General features: G+C 64.9%; 3 protein-coding genes across 6 annotated transcripts; 1 reads left to right on the forward strand and 2 right to left on the reverse strand.

Annotated features, from left to right (window-relative positions):
* Nucleotides 1–656: 656 nt before the first annotated feature.
* LOC135403555 (GRAM domain-containing protein 2A-like) lies at nucleotides 657–4,243 on the reverse strand. 4 transcript variants are annotated; one of them, XM_064637684.1, is made up of 13 exons: nucleotides 3,719–4,237; nucleotides 3,400–3,525; nucleotides 3,154–3,278; nucleotides 2,982–3,057; nucleotides 2,624–2,797; nucleotides 2,430–2,528; nucleotides 2,226–2,297; nucleotides 2,093–2,152; nucleotides 1,749–1,812; nucleotides 1,371–1,481; nucleotides 1,167–1,269; nucleotides 859–979; nucleotides 717–790 (listed from the first exon to the last, which is right to left on the reverse strand). In XM_064637684.1, the coding sequence occupies exons 3-12, from the start codon at nucleotides 3,258–3,260 to the stop codon at nucleotides 868–870; spliced, it is 978 nt and encodes a 325-aa protein (XP_064493754.1). In that variant the 5' UTR covers nucleotides 3,261–3,278; nucleotides 3,400–3,525; nucleotides 3,719–4,237; the 3' UTR covers nucleotides 717–790; nucleotides 859–867. The 4 variants fall into 4 exon arrangements, with proteins under 4 accessions (XP_064493752.1, XP_064493754.1, XP_064493753.1 ...); XM_064637682.1 differs by having other exon boundaries at nucleotides 657–979; nucleotides 1,367–1,481; nucleotides 3,719–4,243; XM_064637683.1 differs by having other exon boundaries at nucleotides 734–979.
* Nucleotides 4,244–6,003: 1,760 nt separating this feature from the next.
* On the reverse strand, nucleotides 6,004–16,327 carry MFSD12 (major facilitator superfamily domain containing 12). The gene is made up of 10 exons (XM_064637679.1): nucleotides 15,973–16,327; nucleotides 10,833–11,043; nucleotides 9,895–10,018; nucleotides 9,473–9,670; nucleotides 9,175–9,267; nucleotides 9,005–9,097; nucleotides 8,192–8,362; nucleotides 7,925–8,019; nucleotides 7,131–7,261; nucleotides 6,004–6,515 (listed from the first exon to the last, which is right to left on the reverse strand). The coding sequence occupies exons 1-10, from the start codon at nucleotides 16,250–16,252 to the stop codon at nucleotides 6,421–6,423; spliced, it is 1,491 nt and encodes a 496-aa protein (XP_064493749.1). The 5' UTR covers nucleotides 16,253–16,327; the 3' UTR covers nucleotides 6,004–6,420.
* A 2,545-nt stretch (nucleotides 16,328–18,872) lies between these two features.
* On the forward strand, nucleotides 18,873–26,009 carry HMG20B (high mobility group 20B). Its single transcript, XM_064637688.1, has 10 exons — nucleotides 18,873–18,926; nucleotides 19,573–19,645; nucleotides 21,899–22,004; nucleotides 22,203–22,406; nucleotides 22,546–22,666; nucleotides 22,772–22,818; nucleotides 23,104–23,179; nucleotides 23,337–23,552; nucleotides 24,054–24,186; nucleotides 24,831–26,009. The coding sequence occupies exons 2-10, from the start codon at nucleotides 19,608–19,610 to the stop codon at nucleotides 24,841–24,843; spliced, it is 954 nt and encodes a 317-aa protein (XP_064493758.1). The 5' UTR covers nucleotides 18,873–18,926; nucleotides 19,573–19,607; the 3' UTR covers nucleotides 24,844–26,009.
* Nucleotides 26,010–26,040: the final 31 nt, after the last annotated feature.

Consider the following 26,040-nt stretch of genomic DNA (forward strand, 5'->3'; position numbering starts at 1 on the left):
TGGGTTGGGGAAGCCCCAAAGCTCCTTCCAGCCCAGAATGGGACTGAGCTTCAGGGCTTGGGGTGGATCCTGCTGTGCTCCCCAGCTCTGCTCCCACCTCCAGTGCCTGTGGGACCCCATTGTCCCCATCGTGTGCCTGGATCTCTGCATCTCCTGCAGCCCCTTCCTCTGGCAGGTGGGCCCTGTCCTGGGGCAGGGTAAGAGCCAGGGACCTGGTCAGCTGCAGGGTCCTGGGGCTCCCTGCTACACCACCCCCTTCCCCTCTGTTCCCTGTTATCACCTGCACCTGGGGGCTGCTCACGGTCTTCTGCTGCTCCCTGGACCCCCAGGACATCAGCACCTGGAGCTGCCTCCCCCCACCAGCCAAAGCCCCTGGTCCTGCTGTGTCCTGGCCCAGGGGAGCAGGGGACTGGGGGGACTGGTTGCTGCTTGTCCTGTGGCATCTGGCCCAGCAGATAATAAATATTAATAAAGGTTTTATTAATTTTTATTAATAAAATAGTTTGTTTTCTTTGCCCCTGCATTGCCTGGGCCCAGGCCCCTCTGCCTGCCCTGCCGGGCAGGGAGGGCTGGGTAGGGGGTGGCCCCAACCCCTCCCTCCTGCTGCTGCTCAGGGTGGGAGACAGGGGGAGTGAGATGGAGCCCCACACCCCCTCTGGGCTTCCCAGGCACCGTGGGGGGCTGGAAGGCACTTGCTGATGGAGCCCCCTGAGAGGCAGAGGAAGGGGTTGGGGCAACCCCTTTACCCCCTGTCCAGGGCACCAGTGATGGCAGGTCCTCACTGGCCTCACTGTCTTGTACCTGGGCAGGGGGAGGCAGGCTGAGGGGGGTCTCTGCTGGGCACAGGGGACCCCCCACCCCGGTCACTCACTGCTGTGGTGGGTTGGGGTGTGGCTGAGCCCCTGCCAATGCCAACTGCTGCTCCAGCTCCACGATGCGCAGCCCGATGTACCCCGAGGACACCAGCAAGGCCACCATGCTGGGGGACAGCCAGTGTCACCCGGGGGGGCACAGTGGGGGGCACAGTGCCACAGCCAGGCTCTTGTGTGCTCGCCCTGGGGACGGGTGTCCAAGGGGGGAGTAGAGGAACCAGGGGCTGCCAAGGGGAATGAGGACTGGGGGTGTCCTGAAGCCCCAAGGTGTTTGAGCAGGTTCTGGGGACTCACAGCAGCAGGTAGATGGTGATGATGATGTTGAGAAGGCTCAGCTGGGGGTTCATCCGGGACCAGAGTGCAGCAGCCCAGGCCCAGAGTGTGGTGTGGGGTTCCCCTGCCAGGACAAGGCAGTGTCAGTGCCTCTCAGACCCCACGGTGGGCTCTGCCAGAGCTGAAGTCTCAGCAGCATCTCCCTCCCCAAGCCCCCTGACCCACTCCAGAGGCTGCGTGTCCCTGCCAAGGGCACCCGTTCGCTGCTGCTGGGAGTCAGCAGGGCTGCCTTGTCATCCTCCTCCTCTGCTTCCCTTGGCCTTGGGCTTTGTTCATCTGTGGGTGACCAGGAGGCATTCATGAGTGTCCCAGGGAGAGGACTGGGGGTCCCAGGGGCACACAGAGAGCCACAGAGAGCTAATCTTGCACTCCCTGCTGCTGCAGGAGATGCTGGTCAGGGGGCTGAGGGCTGTGTGGTCCCCCCAGACCGTGTGTGTCCCGGGAGGGGGAGCAGAGCCCAGAGGGGCCAGCAGGGCAGGGACGTGGCTGAGGACACAAGCAGGGCTGGGACCATGCAGGGGGTGCACCAGGGTGGCTGCTCACCCAGGGACTCGTGGAGGCTGTTGGGCTCCGGGGTGCTCTGCTCCAGGTCCGACTGGCTCGAGGTCTGGAAGAGGAAAAGCCCCAGCCATGGTGTGTGTCCCCAAGGCACCCACCCCACGGCCATGGGGACAAGGGCAGGACCTGATGACACTCATGAGGAGAGAGCTCTGGGGGTCCTGGGGCCTGCACTGCCCCGGGCTGAGGCTTTTCCACTCCACACTTCCCCCAGAAGCCTTCCCAGGAGCCACTGCCCCCAGCCCACCCCAGTCAGGGGGCTGGGACCGGGACCACCCCTCCCTCTGCTGCATCTCCCTGCACGAGGGCCCGCCATTCCCCGGCCTTACCAGAGTCTTCTCAAGGGTTTCCTCGTTGTTCACCGAGTCCCGAGGGCTCTGGCCGCTGTCCTGGACAAGGAGAGATGAAGGGAGGTGCCCTGCAGTGGATGGACGGAGCTGCCCCCCCCCAGCCCCCGCGTACCTGCAGCTGTTTGCAGACAGACCTCAGGAGCTGGTACGTGGCCTCTCGCTGGCGCAGCGACACGAAGAGGAACTGCCGGGGAGCGGGGAAGGGGCTTTGCACTGGAGCTGCTCCCTCGGTCACAGCCCAGGGCCCTCGGGGACCCGGACACCTCAAACAGCCCCGGGCGGAGCCGCCCCCCCCCAGCACCGCCCCTGCTCTCACCTTCTCCCCCTGGGCCGTGCGGATGCTGAGCGCGTTGGGCACCAGCAGCGCCGTGTTGGTCTTTTTGAGGGCTGAGATGGAGGCGACGGGGACCACGGCCTGGGCCGGGGGGCACGGGCAGTGTCACCAGTGTCACCGTGTCCCCAGCTGCCACCCGCGACCCCGCCACAGCCCCGTCCCCGACCCCAGCCCACCTTGATGTCCTTGAGCAGGAGGCTGGAGTGGAAGCAGACGTGTCGGGAGGACACGTAGAGGCGGCCGTGGTAGGGCACCTCTCTCTGCCAGGCGCACGGGAAGCAGCCCAGCAGCGCGTCCCTCCCGGCGAGCTCCCCGAAGGCCCGGCGGTAGCTGCTGTCCCGTTTGCTCAGCTGCGGGAGGTCGGGGTGGGGGTCGGTATCAGGGGGTGCTCAGGGGCATCCCAGGGCCCCCCTGCTCTGTCACCGCCTCTGCTCTCTCCCTCGGCCCCCGCCCTCAGAGAGCATCGGGCCGGGACCACGGCACTGGGGCCGGGGTTGGGGTCCCCCTCCTCGGCACCGGCACCCCGAGACTCACCGCGGGGGATGGGGGTCCCTCCCCGCCTGTGGCCGCCAGCCTTGTGTCCTTGTAGGGGGAGTCATAAGTCCTGGATCTGGAAGGGAGCAGCGGGTGTGGGTGACCCCGAGGGCACAGCCCCGGCGGGAGGTGGGGCTGGGGTGCAGGTACACCCTCGAGGTACAGCACCCACCTGGAGAGCTTGGGCTGCCCCAGCCGGGCGCTTCCCGTCTCCTCCAGGCTCTGCCACTGCTTCATCCCCAGCACCCCCCGGGCGCTGCGCCTCAGCTTCCCCGGCATGAGGGATGAGCCCGGCGGCTGGGGGAGAGACGGCAGGTTGTGGGGACGGTCCGTCTCTGCAGCGCAGCAGCTCCCAGGGTCACAGCCTGTCCCTCCGCCGGGGCTCAGGCCCTGCTGGGACCGCGACAGCAGAACTCACCTGGTCGCACGAGCCCCTGGCTCGCCCCACGCTGGCATGTGCGGGCTGCGACCCCCGAGGGCAGCGGGGGCCGCGGGTGACGGGGCTGGTGACCCCCGGACCGGGAGCTGCTGGGGGTGGTGACACCTGGACCGGGAAGTGCCGGGGGTTTGAGACCTTCGGCGCGGGGGATGCCGACCCTGGGCCACGGGCGGTGCTGGGTGTGGGGCGAGTGTGGCCGGGCTGGCTCCGGAGGGGACGGGGAGGCGGCTCCGGTCCCGGACCCACGCGCGGCCGCAGAGCCCCGTCCCGGGCACCCCGTGCCCGCCCCGCTCGGTACCTGCTGGTGGGCACTACCGGGACCCCCGTCCCCTCCCGTCGGGGCTGTCCCGCTCCTTTCAGCTCCGTTCCTGCTCCGCGGCCGCTGCCGCCTCCTTCTCCTTCTCCTCCTCCTCGGGAGGGCAGCGGGCGGGGCCGGGCGGCCGCGGCAGGTTCGAAGGGAGCGGCCGGGGCAGCCCAGCCCGGGGAACCCCGGGGCTGCACGGCGTGACCACCAGTTCGGCTCCCGGGGGACTGCGGGCCTTGTCCCACCACCCTGCCCGCTGCCCCCGGCACCGAGGGGTTGTGCACGGGATCCCCCTGGCACTGGGTGGGACCCTCACGGGCAGCCGGGGCAGTGGGAAGGGGCACTGGGGGTTCTTTCCCCGCAGCTGGAGCCCTGCCCACCCCGGGGGTGCCCCGACCAGGGAGCGGCACGGAGCAGGACCCCGGCCGGGGAGGGGATGGGAGCATCCCCAGGGCTGGCTGTCCCATGTCCGCAGGCTGTCCGGTGTCCTCGGTTGTCCCGTGTCCCCCGGCTATCCCCGTGTGCCCCTCTGTCCTGCTGTTTGAGACCCTCGGCGCGGGGCTGTCTCGTGCCCCCCGTCTGTCCCCTGTCTCCCCCCTGCACTGCCCCGAGTGGGGACCCCGCGGGCGGGAGCTCCGCAGGCACCTCTGTGACGCAGCCCTCGGGGCAGGGTGTGTGCAGGGAGGGTCTCAGCTGCCCCAAAAACGAGCTGCAAATGCATCCCCCTCCCAGGTAGTGCTGACAGTCGGAGCAGCACAACCTGCAGTCCTATAGCGTTTTGCCATTCTATGGACACCCCACAATCCCATGGCACCCCACAGCGTTGCCCGCCCAGTGCCCGCTCCTTGTCCCCCCAAGCCCAGGCAGTGCTGCAGGGCGGGTCTGCCACTCACCCCGGGGGTCTCTGCTGTGCGACAGGCGACCTCCAGAGGAAAGTGGGGTGGGGGTGAGGCCAAGCAGAGCCAGGTCCTCACCCTCTCGGGCACTGGGGCAAGTGCCAAGGCCACGGGACCCAGCCCAGCTCAGCCGCTTGCTCTCTAGACCGGGGCTGGAAACGCCCTTCCCACAACCCGTGCGGCTGCGGGAACAGCCATAAACCAGGGACGGCCCCGGGACAGCCCGATGTAGGTGACAGCGTGACCGGGGGGCTGCACTCCACGCCCCCCCTTCATCCCCCAGGACCCCATTCAGTGCCCCACACACGCTGTGTCACCAGCTGACAGGGTCTGTCACAGCCTGTCACAACCCCCAGCCCCCTCCCCAAACTGCTCACCCTCCACAAACACCCACACCGTGTCCCGGTGTGCACACACCGACACCCCCACACCACCCCCATCCCTCCCGGCAGCGGCTCCATGACAGACCCATCCCTGGGGTGTCCACCCAGCACAGGGACGTGTGAGGGCAGACAGAGGGGCCCTGGAGACCTTGAGCCATGGAGCCAGGCTGGGAGAGCTGGGGGGGTCACCCGGAGAAGGGAGCGCTCTGGGGAGACCTGAGATCCCCTTCCAGAGCCTAAAGGGGCTCCAGGAGAGCTGGAGAGGGACTTGGGACAGGAGCAGAGGGAATGGCTTCCCACTGCCAGAGGGCAGGGTGACACGGGATATTGGGAAGGAATTGTTGGCTGGGAGGGTGGGGAGGGGCTGTCCCAGGTTTCCCAGAGCAGCTGTGGCTGCCCCATCCCTGGAAGTGTCCAAGGCCAGGCTGGACGGGGCTTGGAGCAAGGTGGGCTAGTGGGAGGTGTCCCTGCCCATGGCAGGGGTGGAACAACCCAAACCATCCCACGGGGCTGCGCACGGGCCCCTTCCCCCAGCCCCTGCTCGCAGTGTGCACACACAGCACATCCCTGCACACGCGTGGGCACGTGAACACATATATGGGCACACACACATATATGAGCACACACACGTGCACACACGAGTGAACACACATGCACACACACGTGCACACATATGTGCACACGCGCGCACGCGCACACTCCACGTATTGCCAGCTACATGCCCCGCCCCCACCGCCCCAAGGTCCGCCTTCATTGGTTGCTCTGCCCCGGGGGGCGGGACAGTGGCACACGAGCCAATCCGGTCTCTCCAGCGCCGCTCCGCGGCCGCCATTTTGTGTGCGGGCGCGCCGCCATGTTTGTTGAGGGCGGCCATCTTGCACCCCCCGACGCCCCCTCCCCGCGGGACCAGCGCTGGGGAACCCCCCAAACCCGCTCCTGCCCCACCCCCGGGGTCCCCAGGGCCGAGCCCACCCCCAGCCCAGGGGCGTCGGCGCTGCTATTGTTGAGTTTTCCTCTCCTTTTCCTCCTCCTTTATAAAGTGCGGTTTGTATATACTGACCTTACAAAAGCAGGTTAAAACCTCAGGCCAGCCCCCCCCACCGTGAGCTGGGGCTGCCCCGTCCCAGCCCAGGCCCTTCCAGTGTTCAGTGTGCAGGTGATGTCCTGCACCAGTGACACCCTCACCAGGGACATCCTTCATTGGCCCCAGGGGGACAGGCTGTGGGGACGTGAGTCCAGTGCAAGGAGACAGGGCGGGGCTCAGTCACTCCCCTCCCCAGAGCCTGGTGTCCCCCAGCATGGGGGACCTTCCGGACTCGGAGTGTGGCACCGCGGTGGGCAAGGACATGGCCCTAAGGACGTGCTGGCCGGGGACATGGCCCTGAGGACACGGTGGCCGAGGACATGGCCCCATGGCTCAGTTGACGGTGCCGTTCTGGCCCCCTTCCTCTGCGCTCTCAGTCCTGGTGTCGGGGGTCCCAGCTCCGCTCAGCCCCTGCAGCCCGACAGCACCTGTAGGGAAGGGAGGGAGCGACAGGTCAGGAGCCATGGCAGCACAGCGTGACCTGGCCAGGCCTCTGGGCTCTCCTGCCACTGGCAAGGGCCTGACCCGGCACATCCCCAAGCAGCACAAGGAAGTGCTGTCCTGCCCCCCACCCCTGAGCAAGGCACTGGCACCCAGCTGGCAGCAGCACAGGTGCCAGAGTCCCCGGCCTGGCAAAGGTCACCCCAGCCCCACATGTCTCCCCAAATGTCTCCCATGTTTGCTGCCAGCACGCAGAGCTGCTCCCATCACCCCTCTGGGCCCCAGTGTGGCCATGGCTGGGCTGGGCAAGGTGGTTCTGCCAGGCTGGGGGCTCTGCCCCCCAGGAGGGCACAGCAGGCAGACACAGCCCCTGCTCTGGGGCAGCAGCAGCAGCAGCAGAAGCGGGACAGTGGCCCTGCCCCATGTCCTACCATGAGGGTCCCCCCACGAGCGTGGCCGCAGCCAGCCCGGTCACAACAGGGTGATCACAACTGGGGCCATCTGCAAAGACACTTTGGCTTTAGCCCAGGCTGGCACTGGCCACGGGGCTCCCCGTGCCCCCAGCCCTGTGTGGGCCCCCCTCAGTCCCCGGCCCCACTCACGGTAGCGGACGCGGATGGGCCACACCATGATGCAGCTGAGCGTGGCCACGGCGGCCACGGCGATGCCGCCGGTCACCAGCACCATCACCCAGCGGTAGAAGCCGACGCAGGCGGAGCAGCACAGCTCAGTCCTGGGGGGACAGGCAGGGACAAGGCTGGGGGACAGCGGTCCCATGTCCTGGGAGTCAGGACTGGCTCACACTGGGATGTGAGGGAAAGGAGAGACGGTGGCAACCCAGACACTGAGATCCCCAGAGCACAGCTTGGGCTCTTGTCCAGGGCCAGGAGGGAATGCGAGGAAGGGTTTAAGACAAATCAGAACTGGAGAACCGAAGGCTCCAGGGAGACCTTAGACCTTCGGGTATTTCTGGTATTCTCTCTCCAGGAGAGCTGGAGAGGGACTTTGGGAAAGGGTCTGGAGGGACAGGACAAGAGGGAATGGCTTCCCACTGCCAGAGGGCAGGGTTAGATGGGAGACTGGGAAGGAATTCTTGACTGTGAGGGTGGGGAGGCCCTGGCACAGGTTGCCCAGAGCAGCTGTGGCTGCCCCATCCCTGGAAGTGTCCAAGGTCAGGTTGGACGGGGCTTGGAGCAACCTGGGCTAGTGGAAGGTGTCCCTGCCCATGACAGGGGGTGGAACAAGATGAGCTCTTAGATCTCTTCCAAGCCAAACCATCCTGTGACTCTAAAAATCAGAGCTGTTTCCCACCCGTGCCTGTTGCTCCAACCCTGGGATATTTGCTCCTGGCCCCCAGGCAATGGGGGGGGTGTCCCCGCCCCACAGAGACACTCACGGGCAGGGGTGCAGGTTCTGGATCAACATCACAGCCAGGCCATTGGCCATCTTGTCCGTGAAGCTCATGGCACCATAGACAAATGCGCTGCTGTGCTGCAGGAGGAGAGGGAACCTCAGCGGGTGCCGTGCTGAGCTGAGCTGTGCCACACAACCCCGCACAGCCGGAGCCTTGTGCCCTCTCATGGGCAGAGCCCACACTGCAGCACAGCCCAGCACAGGCTCACTGCTGCCATCCCCGGTCCATCCCCCGCAGGAGCGGCCCTACCGTGTTGGTGCCGATGAGATCCGCTGTCATGGACAGGGAGGTGACCAGGATGGTGGCAGAGCCAGCCCCCAGCAGCACGGCTGCTCCGTAGACCTCAGCTCCCATCGGCTTGGCCAGGGCCACCCAGGAGGCGAAGGCCAGGACCACCAGGATGCCCACGAAGTAGGTCAGCTGGGACAGAGAGGGGCAAGGGGGAGTTCAGACACCAGCTTGGCACCACGGGCAAGCAGAGAGGGCACAGGGGCCAGCAGTACCCAGGACCCACGAGGGACAGCCCTGGCTCTGTCCCAGCTGGATTTAAACAAGGAGCCCCCAGGAGCACCACCTTGCCATGGTCTGGGCTGTTCTGCAGCCGGAGAGCTGAGCCCTGGGGAGAGCTGTGGGCAGGGGCTCCATGAGTTCAGGGGACACTCCACTGGCACCCAACAGCATGAAGGGGACACAGTGGGGGGGCAGCTCCCTCCGGCTGGCACTGCAGACCCTGTGCCCACCTGGGGCAGTGCAGCCAGACCCCCCTCGGCCCATCTCAGGCACCTCAGGGCTCTCCAGCCTGGTCAGGGCTGCACAGCACAGGGTGGCTGTGGACCAGCACCGCCTTCCCCAGCCTCAGGATGTGCAGGACAGGCCCTCATCCCCACACCTGCCCACCACCCCCAGTCCCAGTGGGACCCACAGTGCAGTGGAGGGGTGCTGGCAGAGGGTACATGAGGGGTCCCTGCTCTCCAGCTCAGAGGTGCTGGGTGCTCTGCCCACAGCCAGGATCTGGCCCCTGCTGGGGTCTAACTCCAACCTCTCCAGTGCCTCCAGACTCACATTCCGACCGATCCACTTGTTCACAGGCTTCATGAGGAAGGAGGAGAGGAACCCGCTGACATACGTGACCAGGGGGATGGTGGCGATGTATTTCTGCAAGGGACAGGGAGGAGATGATCTCTGGGCACCAGGACCCTGCCCAGGCGACCCTGGACCTGCCCTGTGCCCACCTTGGGGAGCATCAGTGAGTTGGTCAAGTACATGGCGATGTAGGTCTGGGACAGGTTGACGATGAGGCGGGTGGACATGTAGAGCACTGCCACCTGTGAGGGGACAGGGACAGGGCAGCCCCGCTCGGCCCGTGGGGAGGCACCTTCCCTGCCCACCTGTCACAGAACTGTGCCCACCCAGAAGGGCACAGCCCCTCTGACAGGTTGGGTACCCAGTACAGCCCCTCTCTCCACCCTCCACATCCCCAGTGCCCAGGCAGGCAGCCCCCTGGGCCAGGTGAGCCCTGCCCAGCTGTACCTGGTAGAAGGAGGGCTCCAGCAGCCAGTCCTTCCAGAGCAGCAGTGGGCGTGGGGGGCTCGGGGGATCCTTGTGCAGCAGGGGGGTGGTCTCCTCCAGGTCGGGCAGCACAGCCGGTGGGTACGGCTTCTCCTTGGTGCCCAGGTGGAAGATGAGGGAGGACACGGCCCCCACCCCCACCACGATGAGGGCCAGGTTCTGGTGAAGCAGAGGGGGTGAGCACAGCAGGGGAGGTGGCCCATCATCAGCCCCCCAGCAGTCTGGAGGGTAAGGAGGGGTTCCCAAAAACCCAGGGAGGGCTCAGTGTGGCCCTTGCCCAGTGCAGTCAGGGAGGTGAGGGCACTGCCCTCTTGCCCCTGGCAGCACCTCCCCAGCTGAGCAGTGGGAAGAGGGAACCCCAGGGACTGTTCCCTGCCACTCACCCGAAACACAGGGACATCCTGGGGGCCCAGGTGCTCCATGTGGTCGGGCTGGTCTGTCTGGAAGTTGAGCAGGAGCCAGGTCAGGCCGTACACAGTGATGTTGGCCATGACAGTGAAGGCATACCTGAGTGGGAAGGGAACCTCAGGGAGATGTGGAGGGACAAGCACGGGGACAGCACAGTGGGACATCTCAGCCCATTGCTGTGCTACAGCCTCTGCACCCCGGTGTCATGGCTGAGGGGACACCTCCAAGGGCATGATGCACCTGCCCAGGCATCAGCCTTACTGGTGCCACTCCCAGCATGCCCAGTCCAACCCTCAGGGCACGCTGGGAGGAAACCAAGATCCCTCTGGGTCAGCCTGTCACCTTCCAGGCACAGCTCACCTCTGCCCCAAGGATGTCATGAGCTACCTGACCTGGTGCCCCCAGAGCTGGACCCCGGGGTTATCCCAGTGCTGCCCCACATCCTCCCTGCTCACCCTGTGGGACAAACAGCCCATCCCACATCCTGATCCTGCCTGAGGAGTGGTTCCCTGCAGGGAGCCAGATGCATTGCCCACCTGGCCCTGTGGACATCCCACCTCTGGGTCAGCCCCCACAGCCATGCCCAGCTCTCCCCAAGGGCACCCAGGGGGCACAGTCCCTGCCCTGTGAGCACCAGTCCCAAAGGAGAAGTGTCCCATGAGCTGTGTCACCAACATCCCTGGCATCAAGACAGTCCCTCCTGGCACCAAAGGGTTTGAGCCACCAACCAAGGACATCAGTGTCCCTTGGCACATCCCACAGGACCCCCTCGGGGCCCAGTCCTGGTCCTGCCATGCTGAGGACTCTGATGTGCCACAGCACCCAGGGACCTCCTGTCACACAGCAGTGGGACCTGGGGTGGGCAGGGTGGCTCCCCCAGACCCAGGGGACCCCCAGGTGTGTCCGTGCTCACCTGAAAGCCGTGAGCTCCACCTTCTCATGGTCACTGCTCACCAGCTCGGGGATGAGGGCCAGGTGGGACACCTGCGTGGCTGCCCAGCCAAACTGGAAGATGACGATGAAGGGGAGGTAGTAGATGAAGGCTGCCCACTGTGGAGTGCCCTCCCTGCAGGCCAGGCAGGGGCTGAACACGAAGGGGAAGGACACGAGGACGCAGGTGGTGCCTGAGGAGAGAGTGGAGCAGTGAGAGGCTGCACATCCAAGACATGGCCAGAGTGCCACTGTCCCACCCCAGGACAGGTTCCACCCCAGAGCTGGGGAGGGAGGTGGGCCCCTTTCCCCAGCCAGGTGACACAGGTAGAGCCTCAGACACCCCCTGAATCCTGCACAAGGAATGTTTTCCCCCTGTCACACCCAGCACGGACAGTCAGTCCCCAGTCAAGGTCCCTCCCCAGCACAGCACCGCTCTGTCCCCTCAGAACACCAGGACAGTCCCTCACTGTCACACCCACAGCCACCAAGAGTGTCCCAGGTGCAGATAACCAGCCCAGGGACACCCCTCCCTGCTGCCTGCCCGTGGTGATACAGCCCCCGAGGGCCAGGAGGGCTCCGGGTGTCCCACGGGCACAGGCAGCCCGGCTGTCCCCACGTCCCCTCTCCCCCGGGGCTGGCACAGGGAGCCACACTCATGGATGTCACCCACAGTGTGACGGGTGACGCTGAGCCACGGGGGCTCTGAGCCATGGGAAGGCCCTGCTGAGTCAGGGACAGCAGAGCCAGGCTCCTCCTCCTGCTGCAGCGGGACAGCACAGGGACGCTGCGTGGGGACGCTGCCTGTGGGGACCCTGAGTGGGGACCCTGAGTGGGGCAGGCAGGTGGCCTGGCCTCTCCCTCCCTTTCCCAAAGTTATGGAGCTGATCTGCCAAGTGGCTCCATGGCCCCTCTGACCCTGATGCAGAGCCAGCTCCATGCCCTGTCTCATGTGTCACCATGCCCTGTCCCATGTGTCCCTAGCCACACTGGGTGCTGCTGAAGGGCCATGGGAACCTCTTCCTACAGCTGAGGGGAACCTGCAGCCACTTTGCCAGGTCCCCAAGGTCCCCCCTCCAAGGGACTTTGTAAGACCCTCCTCTTTCTCACGAGTGATGCCTCTTCCTCTCACCCACAAAGGGCAGTTCCTCCTCCTCACTCCCACACAGCAATGCAGGGCCAGGGCAGAGGTTCTCCCTGTGCCAAGGGCAGCAGTGGCAATCCCAGCCCAGCTCCATCCACCCCAGCAGGGCCTGGGTGGGAGCTGGGTGCTCACAGCCAGCTTTGGTGCTCCAGGAGCTCCCAAAGGATGGGGGACTTGGGCACATGTGGTGCCTCTGCCCCAGACAAGGCACAGGCACAGGAAGGTCCAAGAAGGTTCAAACCAGCCCAGCCCTTGGATGGGGCTGTTGGTTTTAACTGAGCTCAGCTGGGAGATGGGGGTGGGTTCCAGGGCCCTGCAGGGTCAGGCTCTGCAGCCCCCCGAGGGCTGTGTGGGCCATGCCCATGCTCTCAGAGGAGCACTGGGGCAGGAGCTGTGGGTCCTCAGCTGCTGCAGCTTCCATGGCCACCCCTGTGCCCACCCACGAGCCACTGCCACCAGCACACACACAGGACTGTCACCCCCTCCTCCTTGTGGCCCCCTAGGACACACAGAGCCCACTGCTGGGTCACCCCCGTGGCCACCCCACAGAACCGTGCCCCTCTGGCATGGGGCTGCACCCCAACACCCCCAGTCTGCCCAGGTGTGGCTGCACTGTGAGTCAGAGGGGCCTGGGGGACCCCCTCCTCTCCCAACAGGGGCCATGGGAGCCCCACAGGACCCCCCTGCCCATCCCTGAGAGCAGACAGAGTGCTAGGCTCTCATCTCCAGCCCCGCGGGGCAGGACCACGGGAATGCCAGGCACGGGCATCTGCGGCAGGAAGGCGGACCCCACAAAAGAGGCTCCGAGCAGGCGGGGACCGCCGGCGGGGACACCCCGCACCGCGGCCGCGGCGGGGAGATGCCTCCGATAGCAACTCGTGGTGTCTCCCCCGCCCCGAGGCTGCGGTTTCACAACGTTTCCTCCGATCTCAGCACGGGTTTGCCACCGGACGAGACACCCCCGCTCGCACACAACATCCCCGCCGCAGCCTGACCGAGGGAGCCGAGGGAGCCCCGGTCCCGGCGGCTTTGCCGGCACCGCCGGTCACCCCGTGGGCAGCCGAGGCGGATGGAGCTCCCACCTTGGGAATAACCCACGCTCTGGCCTGGGAAACAGCTCCATCCCTGCTCCAGCCTCCATCCCTGCTTTCAGTTTCCATCCCTGCTCTCAGTTTCCATCCCTGTTCCAGCCTGCCCCGGGCTGTGTAGGGTGCTCTGCTCCCACGATTGGGGTGCTGGGGGTGGCCACAGCCCCCCGGCAAGGCCTGAGTCAGGACTTCCCCTCTGTGCTCGCTGGGCAGCAGTCAGCAGGACGGGGGTGGGGGCACAGCTCCGGAATACTTCCCTTAATCTGGGGCACCGATCTGGCTGACAGGGGTGAAGCTGCTCCCCCAACACCCTCCCTGACTCCTCAGGCGAACTCCAGGGAGTTCCTTTGGCCGCCTTATCAGGCTGCCCGTTGGGTTGCACAAAGCAGTTGGTCAAGATAAATTTGGGATCAAGATAAGAGGACCCACACTGCAACCGTCCTCCCTCTGCATGGGTCTGCTCCGGGCGAGCTGGTGCTGTGTCTTACTGAGAATGGCCATTTCTTCCACTAACTGCCCTGTCCTCAGGCTCCTGCACCGGTCACAGCAACAAAGACCCCTCTCCAGGCCACCCTGTCCCCTAAGAGAGGGACCAAGGACACCTCTCCAGGCCACGCTGTCCCCTCAGAGAGGGACCCCGACACACGGGTCCCCACCAGCCCCTGCACTCTGTTGTATTTTTTGGCCCCAGGGCAGGAGACAAGACAAGACCCTGCCAGTAATTCCTGTGAGCCAGTGCCTCCTGTGCATCCCACGGGCTGGACCCCCACTGGCAGCCCATGGAGTGCCCACCCCAGCACAGCCAAGGCCCCCGTGCCCCAGGGCCATCCCTGGGGACACAGAGAGCTGTCCAGGAAACACCTGGGCTCCTGGGCAAGCCCAGGTTTTACTGTCAGTCCTGTTTTTGCTCTGAGGGCTGAGCACATGACTCTCACCCCAACTCGCTGCCACCCACATGGGCACGGCCCAAGGGACAGTGAGTGGCCCCACAGGGGCCGCAGCCCCCCCTGGGGTGGGACGTGGACACCACAGTGCCCTTTCCCCATCCAGGCTCAGCCATCTGTGCCTGGGGAATGCCAGAGCATCCCGCTGTCCCTCTACACATGGAGGAGCCCCATCCCACCTCACTGCCATGGGGGATTGTGGGGATGCTGTCCCTCCACACCAGAAAGGCACCTTCTGGGCTGCCCCCTCCTCACAGGGCACCCCAGACCCATCTGCTCCCACACAGGGCACTGCTGCTGCACCAGGGCCCCCTCACCCTCCACACAGGGCACCCTGGAAAGACCCAGGGCAGCCCCCCTTCCATGGGGGGGGCTGTTCCCTTCCACCCCAGGGCACCTAATTCTGCTCATCCCTGAGGCTGCCCTTCTCCAGCCAGGGGGGACCCTGCCCTCACCTCACTGACACATGGGCTGTTCCCTCTCCAGGCAGGGGCTTCCCAGCTGCCCTGGGGCCAACTCCCACCCCAGACAGGCTCCCTCAGGGCCACTCATCTTCAGGGAGGCTCCCTGGTTCCTCCTCCCTCCAGAGTATCCCCAAGGCTGACCCCCCCCAACCCAGAAAGACACCCTTGGTCTTGTTCCCCCACTCCAAGGCACCACAGAAAGGTACCCAGGGGCTGATCCTGCACCCCAGAAAGGCTCTCTCATCTGCACCCATGGCTCTCCAGCAGAGCCCCCCAGGGCCAACCCTCTCCACTCAGCATCCCCCAGCAAAGGGCCCCAGGTGTCTCCCACCCCGGGCACCCCAGAAAGGTTCCCTCTGGGCCATTCCTCTCCACTTAGAGTATCTCAGAAAGGCTCCCTCGGGTGTCCTCCACCACAGAGCACCCCGGGGCCATCCCTCTTCACTCAGAGCCCCCCAGAAAGACTCCTCTGGGACATTCCTCTCCACTCAGAGGATCCCAGAAAGGCTCCTCTGGCTGTCTCCCAACAAATGCACCCCAAAACACCCCCCCAGGGCCACCCATCTCCACCCAGGGCACCTCAGAAAGCCTCCCCTGGGGCCATCTCTCTCCACTTAGGGCATCCCTCAGATGTCCCCCAACTGACACCTCAGAAAGCCTCCCCTGGGGCCATCTCTCTCCACTTAGGGCATCCCTCAGATGTCCCCCAACTGACACCTCAGAAAGGCACCCCTGGAGCCACCCATCTCCAGCCAGGGCACCTTGGATAGACACCCTCAGTCCACTTGCCCAGGGCACCCCAAAAAAGGCTCCCCTGGGGCCATTGCTTTCCACTTAGAGCATCCCATAAAGGCTCCCCTGGATGTCCCTCAATCCAGACACCCTAGAAAGGCTCCCTGAGGCCACCCCTTTCCACCCAGGGCACCTCAGTAGAGTGTTCCTCACTCAAGGCACCCCAGCAAAGCCCCCCAAGGGTCACCTCTCTCCACCCCAGGCACCCCACTCTCCACTTGGAGAATCCCAGAAAGGCTCCTCTGGATACTCCCTAACAAAGACACTCCAAAACACTTGCCCGAGGGCCACCCACCTCCACCCGGGGCACTCCAGAAACACTTCCCTGGGGCCATCCCTTTTCCACTGAGAGCATCCTAGAAAGCTTCCACTGGGTCACCTCCACTCAGAGCACCCCAGAAAGGCTCTGCTGGACGTCCCCCAACCCAGACACCCCAGAAAGGCTCTGCTGGACATCCCCCAACCCAGACACCCCAGAAAGGCTCTGCTGGACGTCCCCCAACCCAGACACCCCAGAAAGGCTTCCCGGCTCACCCCCCTCCCCCCAGGGCACCCCACTCCCGGGGCCACCCCCCGTCCACTCTGCACCCGCTCTGCTCCCTTCAGTCCCCGCCGTCCTCTGCACCCACCAGGGGCCAGATGCCCCTTCTCCTCCCCGTGCCCCCCGGTCCCGCACGGCCCCCGCACCCACCGGCCAGGTGCCAGCCCTTCCTCCTCCCGCAGCGGCCGCAGCCGCGGGCCCGGTCGGCCTCGAAGCCGAGCAGGGGCGTGCAGAGCCCGTCGGCCGCCTGGCCGGCCAGGAGCAGCGCCCCGGCGCCGCCGTGCCCGTAGCCCAGCACGGCGTGCAGGAAGGGCAGCAGGTACGTGAACCACAGCGCCGAGCAGGCGTCGTTCAGGAAGTGCCCGCACGCGAAGCTGAGCCGAGCCCGCAGCGGCAGCGCCGGCCCCGCGCCCTGCGGCGGCTCCGCCATGGCCCGGGACGGCCCGGGAAGCACCGCGGGACGGGCCCGCCGGGAGCGGATGGGCGGGAGGGAGGACTGGGAGGGACTGGGAGGGACCGGGCGGGGGACGGTGACCCCCTCCCGCCCCGTGCGGAGCCGCCTCCTGGGCGGGGAAGGGGTGGGGGGGATGATGCCGGGGCGGGGGGGGGAGATGGGAGAGGGGGGGTTCCCAGTTAGACCAGTGCTGTGCCAACGCTGCTCCCAGTCACACCAGTGCTGTCCATGACGGTCCCAGTCACACCAGTACCGCCATACTGCTCCCAGTAACACCAGTGCTGTCCATACTGCTCCCAGTAACACCAGTGCTGTCCATACTGCTCCCAGTAACACCAATGCTGTCTATACTGCTGCCAGTAACACCAGTGCTGTCCATGATGGTCCCAGTCACACCAGTACCCCCATACTGCTCCCAGTAACACCAGTGCTGTCCATACTGCTCCCAGTAACACCAGTGCTGTCCATACTGCTCCCAGTAACACCAATGCTGTCTATACTGCTGCCAGTCACACCAGTGCTGTCCATGACGGTCCCAGTCACACCAGTACCCCCATACTGCTCCCAGTCACACCAGTACCCCCATACTGCTCCCAGTCACACCAGTACCCCCATACTGCTCCCAGTCACACCACTGCTGTTCATACTGCTCCCAGTCATGCCAGTCCCCCCATGCTGCTCCCAGTCACACCAGTACCCACACACTGCTCCCAGTCACACCAGTGCTGCTCATAACACTCCGTGACCCCAATATCCCCACAGTTCTCCCAGTGACCACAGTACCACCCACACTACTCCCAGTCACACCAGTGCTGCCCATGACAGTCCCAAGTCACACCAGTGCTGCCCCCACACTTCTCCCAGTGACTCCAGTATTCCCCCCCCCACACTGCTCCCAGTGATCCCAGTACTGCCCCCAATAACAATCTTGGTGATCCCAGTATTACCCCCACATTATTCCCAGTCACCCCAGTACTGCCCATAACAGTCCAGTCACCCCCAGAACCACCACACCACTCTGAGTCATCCATCCCAGGACGGTTCATAATGATCCCAGTCACCCCAGTACCTACACAAGGGGAGGTCCCAGTCACCCCAGTATCCCCACACTGCTCCCAGTCGCCCAGCACTGCCCATAACAGTCCCAGTCACCCCAGTACCCACCCACCCAGGACACCAGAATCTCAGTGACTCCAGTACTCCCCCCACAGTGCTACCAGTAATCCCGGTACAGCCCATAATGGTCCCAGTCACCCCATTACCCACACAAGAGGAGCTCCCAGTTACTCCAGTACCTCCACACTGCTCCCAGTGACCCCAGTACCTACCCAAGCAGGGGTCCCAATGATGCCAGTAGTCACCTCAGAGTTCTAGTGACCCCAGTGCACCACAACGCTGCTCCCAGTAACCCCAGTATCCCAGTATGCACCCAAATGGAGTGTGTCAGACTACAGGGGTGACAGTACAGGGGCTGTTGCTGGTGGGCACTGGAACCAGTGGTGGGGTACTGGGGTCACTGGGATGCTGGGGTGACTACTGAAGCCATGGGGCCCCCCTGCTTGGGTGAGTACTGGGGTCACTGGGAGTGATGTGGGGGTACTGAGGTAACTGGGACCTTCTGGGCAATAGGGTGTTATGGGCAGTACTGGGGGGACTGGGAGCAGTGTGGAGGGAGTACTGGGGTCACTGGGACTCTGGGGTGGCTACTGGAGTCGTGGGACCCCGCCCCTTGGGTGAATACTGGTGTCTCTGGAAGCAGTGTGGGGACACTGGGGCAAATGAGACCCCCTTTTGAGTAGGTACTGGGGTGACTGGGACCAGTATGAGCAGTACTGGGGTCACTGGGAACCTCTTTGAGAGGAGTACTGGGATCACTGGGACTTTGGGCTGACTTACAGGCATCATGGGGATACCCAGCTGAGTGAATACTGGGGTGACTGGGAGCAGCCTGGAGGTCCTGGGGTGACTGGGATCTCCTCTTGTGTAGGTAATGGAGTGACTGGGAACAGTACCAGGGCTGTACTGGGGTAACTGGGAGCAGTGTGGGGGGAGTACTGGGTTCACTGAGACTCTGGGGTGGCTACTGGTGTCATGGACACCCCCTGCTTGGCACTGGGGTCACTGGGAGCGGTGAGGCACCATTGGGACCCCAGAGGTGAGTGCTGAGGCCACTGAGATCACCCCTGGGATACTGGGGCTGCTGGGAAAGGGTAACTGGGGTCTCTAGAAAAGCCCTGAGGTGGGCACTGGGGTTACTGGGAGCACTGGGAGGTCACTGGGGATCACTGGAATAAGGCCGGGGGCCGCTGGAGGTGGGACTTCGCGGCGCCGTTGCCCCTTTAAGGCGTCGCCCAGGGCTAGTCGGTGCCGTTACCCCTTTAAGGCTCCGCCCTCCCCACAGCACTTCCTCGTCCCCGCGCCCGTTGCTGATTGGTCGGGGGGGGAGGGTCCCGCCGCGCGCACGCGCCGCGCGGGCCGGCCCCGCCCCCCTTTCCGCCCCTTCTGCATGACGTCACCGACCTCCGGCCAATCCACGCGAGGCAGCGCTGGGCGGGCCGGCGGCGCGCGGCCAATCGGAAGCGGCGGCGGCCGAAGCCTCATTTGCATAATAATAGAGGGGCGTGACCAGGGCGAGCGGTGGCGGCGGCGGGTCCGGGAGGGGGCGATGGGGGGGGGAGGGGGGTCTGTGAGGGGCTGGGGGGGATCTTTGTGGGGGAGACCCCCAGGGGGCTGCGGGGGGGCCGGTGGGGAAGGCACCCGGGGTCGCGGCGGGCGTGGGGGTCTTACTGAGGAGAGCTCGGGGGGGAGCTGAGGTGGGACCCCGAGAAGGCGGGAGGCGTCCGGTGACGGGGCACTGGGGAGGGCGGGGTGTTGTGGGGATGAAACTGTTTGGGGTTCCCAGGGGGCTGAGAGGGCCCAGAGGGAGGATCGCGGGAGGGGGTGAGGGGGCTGAGGTGGGACCCCGGAGGGAGAGGGGGTCCTGCGGGGGGCTCTGAGGATCGCGGGGAGAGGGGGGTTACGGGGATGAGCCCTTTGGGGACCTGCGGTGGGATCCCGGGGGGGTCAGTGGGAGGGGGCTGGAGCTCCGGGGGGCAGGGAGCTCCCCTGGGGGGGCCAGTTAGGGGCTGGCTGGGGAGGAGATGCCATTTGGGGGGGGGAGTCCTGTGTTTTCCCTGCGGAGGGGAAGGGGGCTTCAGCAGGGGGGAGACTAGTGAGGGATCGCTGATCTTTTCCCCCTGGAGCACCCACAGCCCCCTGCCCCCGTGGCACGGTGCCAGCTGGGCTCTGTCCCGCAGGGTGCTGACCGAGGGGTGCAGTGAGACCCCCACCCATGGCCCACAGCGCCAAGCAGCCGCCCACCGCCGTGCTGTAAGTGCCACCCTGCTGCCCCCTCCTCCTGTCACCCCATCCCCCTGTCCTGTGTCAGTGTCCCTGGGGAAAGAGTGGCAGAAGACCTTTTCAAACCTTGGCTGTGGTCTGCATGTGCTGGGGAAGGGATTGTCCCGCTCTGCTCTGACCTGGGGCGGCCTCACCTCGAGTCCTGGGGGCTGTTTGGAGGCCACAGTGTCAGAGGGATCTGAAGCTGTTGGAGAGTGTCCAACGGAGGGACACGGAGCTGGGGAAGGGTCTGAGGAGCAGCTGAGGGCACTCGGCTGGTTCAGCTGGAGCAGAGGAGACTGAGGGGAGACTCCTCGGGGGCTGCAGCTCCTGCCGAGGGCAGGCGGAGGGGCAGGGACTGAGCTCTGCTCTGGGACCAGGGACAGGACCCAGGGAAGGGCTGGAGCTGTGCCAGGGGGGTTGGGATGGATCTCAGGGAAAGGTTCTTCCCCCACAGGGTGCTGGGGCACTGCCCAGGCTCCCCAGGGCAGTGGGCACGGCCCCAAGGCTGCCAGAGCTCCAGGAGGGTTTGGACAACGCTCTGAGGGACAGGGTGGGATTGTTGGGGTGTCTGTGCAGGTCAGGGGTTGGACTGGATGGACCTTGTGGGTCCCTTCCAGCTCAGGATATTCTGGGATTCTGTGACTCTAAGCATCTTGGGAGATCAGGACCAGTGTGGGCTGAATTCCCCTGGGATTTGTGCTGTCCTGAGCTGGCCTTGGCCCTCTTGGCACAGATGGGGAAGCGCCTTGGAGGTGGATTCCAGAGGAAGAATCTTGCCTGAAATAACTTTACTTTTTAAAACATCCTTAGGCATGAGAGGAATCCAGATCACAGGAAGGGGGGGCAAGGATCCTGGAGGGTGTTGGTGTGTTCCTGGCTGGGCTGGATGATGCTGTGGGCATCACTGGGAATATTGCTGGTGGACCTCATAAAGCCCAAGGCTGGCAGGTCCCTGCACAGCCTTGGGGGGTTCTTTTCCCCCAGAAGGTGGGAGAAGAGGTGGTCTCACACCTTCCTGTGGGGTTTTGTGGGCTGCAAGGCACTGGCTGAGCTCTGATCCCAGTGGGAGGAACTTGTGCTGGGCACCCACTGTATCCATGAGGACTGGTGCAGAGATGGGCAGTGTCCTGGGGACTCATGGAAGGGGCCCCCCTAAATTACTGCACGGGTGGCTTGGACAGGTGATAAGTGGGTAGCAGTGGGTTGGGATCTCTGGGAAGTTTGGGTTTACTCCAGGTACATGATATGGCAAACACAAGGGGAATTCCAGGGTGGATCCTGAGTGGGTCAGGATTGCTGTGTCTTCTGGTACACTTGTGTTTGGTACGCTGTGTCTTCTCTCCTTGCTGGGGCTTGTGCTTGGCCCTGGGCTGGTTCCCAGGTCTGGGGACCTGGATGGAACCCAAGCAGGCACTGACTGATGACACTTTGGAGCCCTTTGTGGCTCCTCCAACATGGTGGGGACATTTCCAGCAGAGCAGGAGCTGCCTTGGGGTGTGAGTGGACAGGGGCTGTGGGATGGAGCCGGCTGGAGGAGGGGCTGGGGGGCCCCAGGGTGACGCTGTGGCGGGACAGGGAGGCTCTGCCCAAGTCAGGTGCAGATCCCTAAAGCCACAGCAGTGATCTGGAGAGCAGGGCTGGAGCTGCTTGGGGTGTTGGGGTGTGTCCCAGGCAGCAGGAACCTGCCAGGGCGGTTGTGGCCAGAGCGGGTCTGGCCGACGCCCTGCCCTCACCCTCTGCCTCCAGGGCTCCTTGGGTGTGGGTGATGCTTCCAGGTGGTGCTCCTGGAGCCAGGATCCGAAACCCTGCAGCTCCTTCTCCCTTGCAGAGGAGGATCAGCAGGTTTCTGCCCCTTGGGACTCCCCACCGAGGTGTGTCCTGGGCCCAGGTGACAGGCAGGGGCTGCCACTGACATGATGGCATTGCTGTTACCTGCCCCCAAGAGTAGCACTAGCCCTCTTCCAAATGTCCCTGACAGGTCCCAGGGCTGCCACTGGACCTCAGGGCAGCTTTAGTGTGCCCAGGGCTGCCTTTCTCAACCAGTGCTGGGCTCTGCTCCAGCCCCATCATTCCACCGTAGCCTCCCCTCACGGGAACAGGGGCTCCAGGCCCAGTGCCAGGTTTGGGGCTGTGAGGGAATTTGGGAGGATCTGGTGGGCACGAGGCTGTGCTGCCAGGGGATGTGTCGCCGTTGGCCCCGGCGGTGTCCCAGCCCTCCCTGACAGTGCTCTCTGGCTGCAGACATGCCACGGGCAAGGCTCAGCATGGCAACTTTCTGGTGGCCATCAAGCAGGAGAAGGGAGAGTCGGCACGGATGGGTGGTGAGAAGCCACACGGCGAGGAGGAGGTGAGCCCTGGTGCCCATGTCCCTGCCCACAGGGTTCAAGGTGTGGGGCTGTCCCTGTCCCTCCACTGGGCAATGGGCCGAGGAATCTCCCAGACCTTCCCTGGAGGGCCAGGGGGTCCGGGCGGGTCTGGGCCCTGCTCCCGTGTCCTGGTGGCCCTGTGTGCTCTGACCCCTCTGTCCCTTCCCCCCGGGTGCCAGCCAGTGAAGAAGAGGGGCTGGCCTAAGGGCAAGAAGAGGAAGAAGATCCTCCCCAACGGCCCCAAAGCCCCCGTGACGGGCTACGTGCGCTTCCTGAACGAGCGGCGTGAGCAGATCCGCACCCAGCACCCCGACCTGCCCTTCCCGGAGATCACCAAGATGCTGGGAGCGGAGTGGAGCAAACTGCAGCTCTCGGAGAAGCAGGTACGGCCCCCTGGGAGAGACCCCCAGGCTGCAGCCCAAACCCCTTGGCTCCCTGCAGGGCTGGAGCTGGTCCCAGTGCAGGGCTGGGAGGGTTGGGAGCCTGGGGCTGGGCCGGGCTGAGGCCCCTCTGTGACCGCAGCGGTACCTGGACGAGGCGGAGCGGGAGAAGCAGCAGTACATGAAGGAGCTGCGGGAATACCAGCAGTCAGAGGCCTACAAGATGTGCACGGAGAAGATCCAGGAGAAGAAGATCAAAAAAGGTGGGTTGTGAGAGCAGGGGCTGCTGGGATCTGGCCAGGCACTGCCAGAGCCTTAGGGGATGGGGTCTGGCTGCCGGGGTGACTCCCTTCCTTCCTATCTTGCAGAGGATGCAGGTTCTGCAGCTGTGAACACCCTGCTCAACGGGCACAAGGTAAGGCCCCAGTTTGTTTGCCTGTGTGGGGGAACTAAGGCACTGCTGGGCTCAGTCCAGGGAGCTGGGCTGGCTGCATGGGTGGGTGGGCAGAGGGAGGCTCAGGGATGTGAATCCCAGGTTCCTGGAGTGGCAGGAGGCAGTGTAGCCATCCTCCCTCCCCACCTGCCTGGGCAGGGCCATCCCTCACTCCCATCCTGGTGTCCCCCATCTGCCCAGCCCCAAGGGGTTAGGGTCCCCTCTGGGGGCCTCAGCCCTGCCTGAGCCCTCCCTCCCATCCTTCAGGCTGGCGAGTGCAGTGACACCTTCTCCACTTTCGATGTGCCCATCTTCACTGAGGAGTTCTTGGACCAAAACAAAGGTGAGGAGCTGCCAGATCCAGGCTGTGGAAGGGAGGGACCAGCCTGGAGCCTGGGCATTGGTGGCACTGAGCCCCTTGGGAGAGCTGTGGCTTGGGGAAGGGATTGGGCTGAGGTGGGGTTGGGGTCCATCCCACTGACACGGCGCTGTCCCGGCAGCCCGGGAGGCTGAGCTGCGGCGCCTGCGGAAGATGAACACGGAGTTCGAGGAGCAGAATGCCATCCTGCAGAAGCACACGGAGAGCATGAACTGCGCCAAGGAGAAGCTGGAGCAGGAGCTGGCGCAGGAGGAGCGGCAGACTCTGGCCCTGCAGCAGCAGCTCCAGTCGGTGCGGCAGGCCCTGACCGCCAGCTTCTCCTCCCTGCCCATCCCCGGTGAGTTGGGGGCAGCCACGGGGCTCCCCGGTGCCAGGGCTCAGTGCCGGTGCAGTGGGGCAACGTGGGACCCACCCTGGCTGCTGGAACCCCTGCCTGGGCAGAGGGGCACCATAGGGCCTCCTCAGCTGTGGGGACCCCTGCTCAGGCCGAGTGGCACTGCGGGTTCCCCATCCCAGGCGAAGGGGCACTGTGGGGCAGTGGGGTGGTGGCAAGTGCCCATCTGATGCTGGGCTGGGATCCTGCAGCGCTCAGGGGACTCCCTGGGGAGCCCAGGGATGTGACAGCCAGCTGGCTCCCCTGTCCTGGGGCAGGGCAGGCTGGGAGCCACACTCACAGCTGTGCCCCAAATTGGCCCAAATCCACGTGCTCCAGGATTTGTGCCAGTGCAGGCTCTGTCCCACAGCAGGAGATGGCACTGGCTGCTGAGGTCCCTTCTCCAGTCACCAGTGCATGGTCAGGGCTGGGTGGGGACCTGCTCACCAGGCTGTCACCTCCCAGGCACCGGGGAGACCCCCACGCTGAGCACCCTGGACTTCTACATGGCCAAACTGCACAGTGCCATCGAGAGCAACCCCCTGCAGCACGAGCCGCTGGTGCTGCGCGTCAAGGAGATCCTGTCCCGGATCGCCAGGTGAGCACAGGGCTGGGAACACAGGGCAGGGGGGTGATGGGAGCTGAGCAAGGACGGAGTGGACAGGAATGGGCTCAGAGCTGCTCGGGGGAGCTGTGGGAGAGGGAAGCCCCATCCCTGAGTTCAGAGGTTATCCCCACATTCAAAGACATGGAGCTGCTGGAGCGAGTCCAGAGGAGGCCACAGAGATGCTCCAAGGGCTGGAGCCCCTCTGCTCTGGAGCCAGGCTGGGAGAGCTGGGGGGGTTCACCTGGAGAAGAGAAGGCTCCAGGGAGACTTGAGAGCCCCTTGCAGGGCGTAAAGGGGCTCCAGGAGAGCTGGAGAGGGACTGGGGACAAGAGATGGAGGGACAGGACGGGGGGGAATGGCTTCCCAGTGCCAGAGGGCAGGGTAAGATGGGAGATTGGGAAGAAATTCTTGGTTGTGAGGGTGGGGAGGCCCTGGCACAGGTTTTCCAGAGCAGCTGTGGCTGCCCCATCCCTGGAAGTGTCCAAGGCCAGGCTGGATGGGGCTTGGATCAACCTGGGCTAGTGGAAGGTGTCCCTGCCCATGGCAGGGGGTGGAATAAGATGGGCTTTAATGTCCCTTCCAACCCAAACCATTCTGGGATTCTGTGACTCAGCTGTGCTTTCCTCCCTCCTCAGTGAACACTTGTGAGAGGACCAGTCCCTCTGGAGCCTGGGGCTGGCTGGACCCTGTCCCTGTCCCTTGGAGCTCACGCAAGGGACAGTCTCTGCCGGGGGTCCAGCTGCTTCCCCCCCCCCTCGCACCTTCAGCGTGAGCCGGGACCCCCCAGCCCGGAGCACCCGACCCTGCGGCTGCACTGGCTCCAGACACCTTCGGGGGAGAGGTGGTGACAGAGCTGAGAGCCCATCCAGTGTGCTGCTGGGTGAGGGGTCACTGGTAGTGTGAGCACCCCCCACTCTCCCATGAACCCCCCAGCTCCACCTCGCTCAACCAGGGGCTCCACAAAGCCTGATGGGGAGGTACTGGCGGGTTCTGGCCTGGAGTGAACCTGACTCTTCCAGGGTGACCTGGGGCTGTGGTGCAGGGGGGGCAGCAGGGGATGACCAGGAGTCCCTGGGGAGGCAGTGAATGACCGGGAGTCCCTGGAGCTTGGCACTGCCTCCCAGCCCCAGACCAGCCCGGGAACCCCTTGGTCCCATCCTGCAGTGGGGCTGGGGGCAGCTCCTTCCCCCTGCTTCTGCCTTTATTTAATCATCCCCATGGGTGCCTTCAGCCACTGTCCCTGTCACCTTGCCTGGCCCCTCCCCTGACCAGGCAGGGAGCTCCTGAAGGCAATAAATTGCCTCCTGCTGGAGGGGAGCTGGGACAGACCCCTTCCTGCAGTGGAGACCCCTGGGCTGGGGCGAGCTGGGACTTACCCCTTCCCATGGCAGAGCTGGGACTGACTCTCTCCCATGGTGGGGACCCCTGTGCCAGGGGAGCTGGGACTGACCCCTTCCCGCAGTGGGGACCCTGGGTGTGCTGCATTGGCTTTCAGCTCCTGCCCCCTTTTCCCCTGCCTGAGCCCCCCTGCTCTTTTGGGACCACTGTGCTGGCAGCCACATCTGGCCGTGCTGTGCCGGGGTCGGTGTCCCCGGGGCTGCCTGTCACTAATCTCAGACTGTGTAATTAGAGAGTGTCTTATTTTCTTACTTAGCACTATATGGGCCTGGCCCTGGCTCTAACAGGGGGCTGGGGTGCTTCCCCCCGCCTTGCCTGCCAGGCCTGTGCTCTGTAGCTGCATCTCTGGTTTGCCATCTCCTGGTGCTGCTGGGCTTGGGCTGGAGATGGGAGCAAATAAACGTGGGAGAAAACCACTCTGGTCTCTTGTGTGTTCGTGCTCAGAGG

Source organism: Pseudopipra pipra, chromosome 27 (assembly GCF_036250125.1).
Source record: "Pseudopipra pipra isolate bDixPip1 chromosome 27, bDixPip1.hap1, whole genome shotgun sequence".
Lineage (NCBI taxonomy): Eukaryota > Metazoa > Chordata > Aves > Passeriformes > Pipridae > Pseudopipra > Pseudopipra pipra.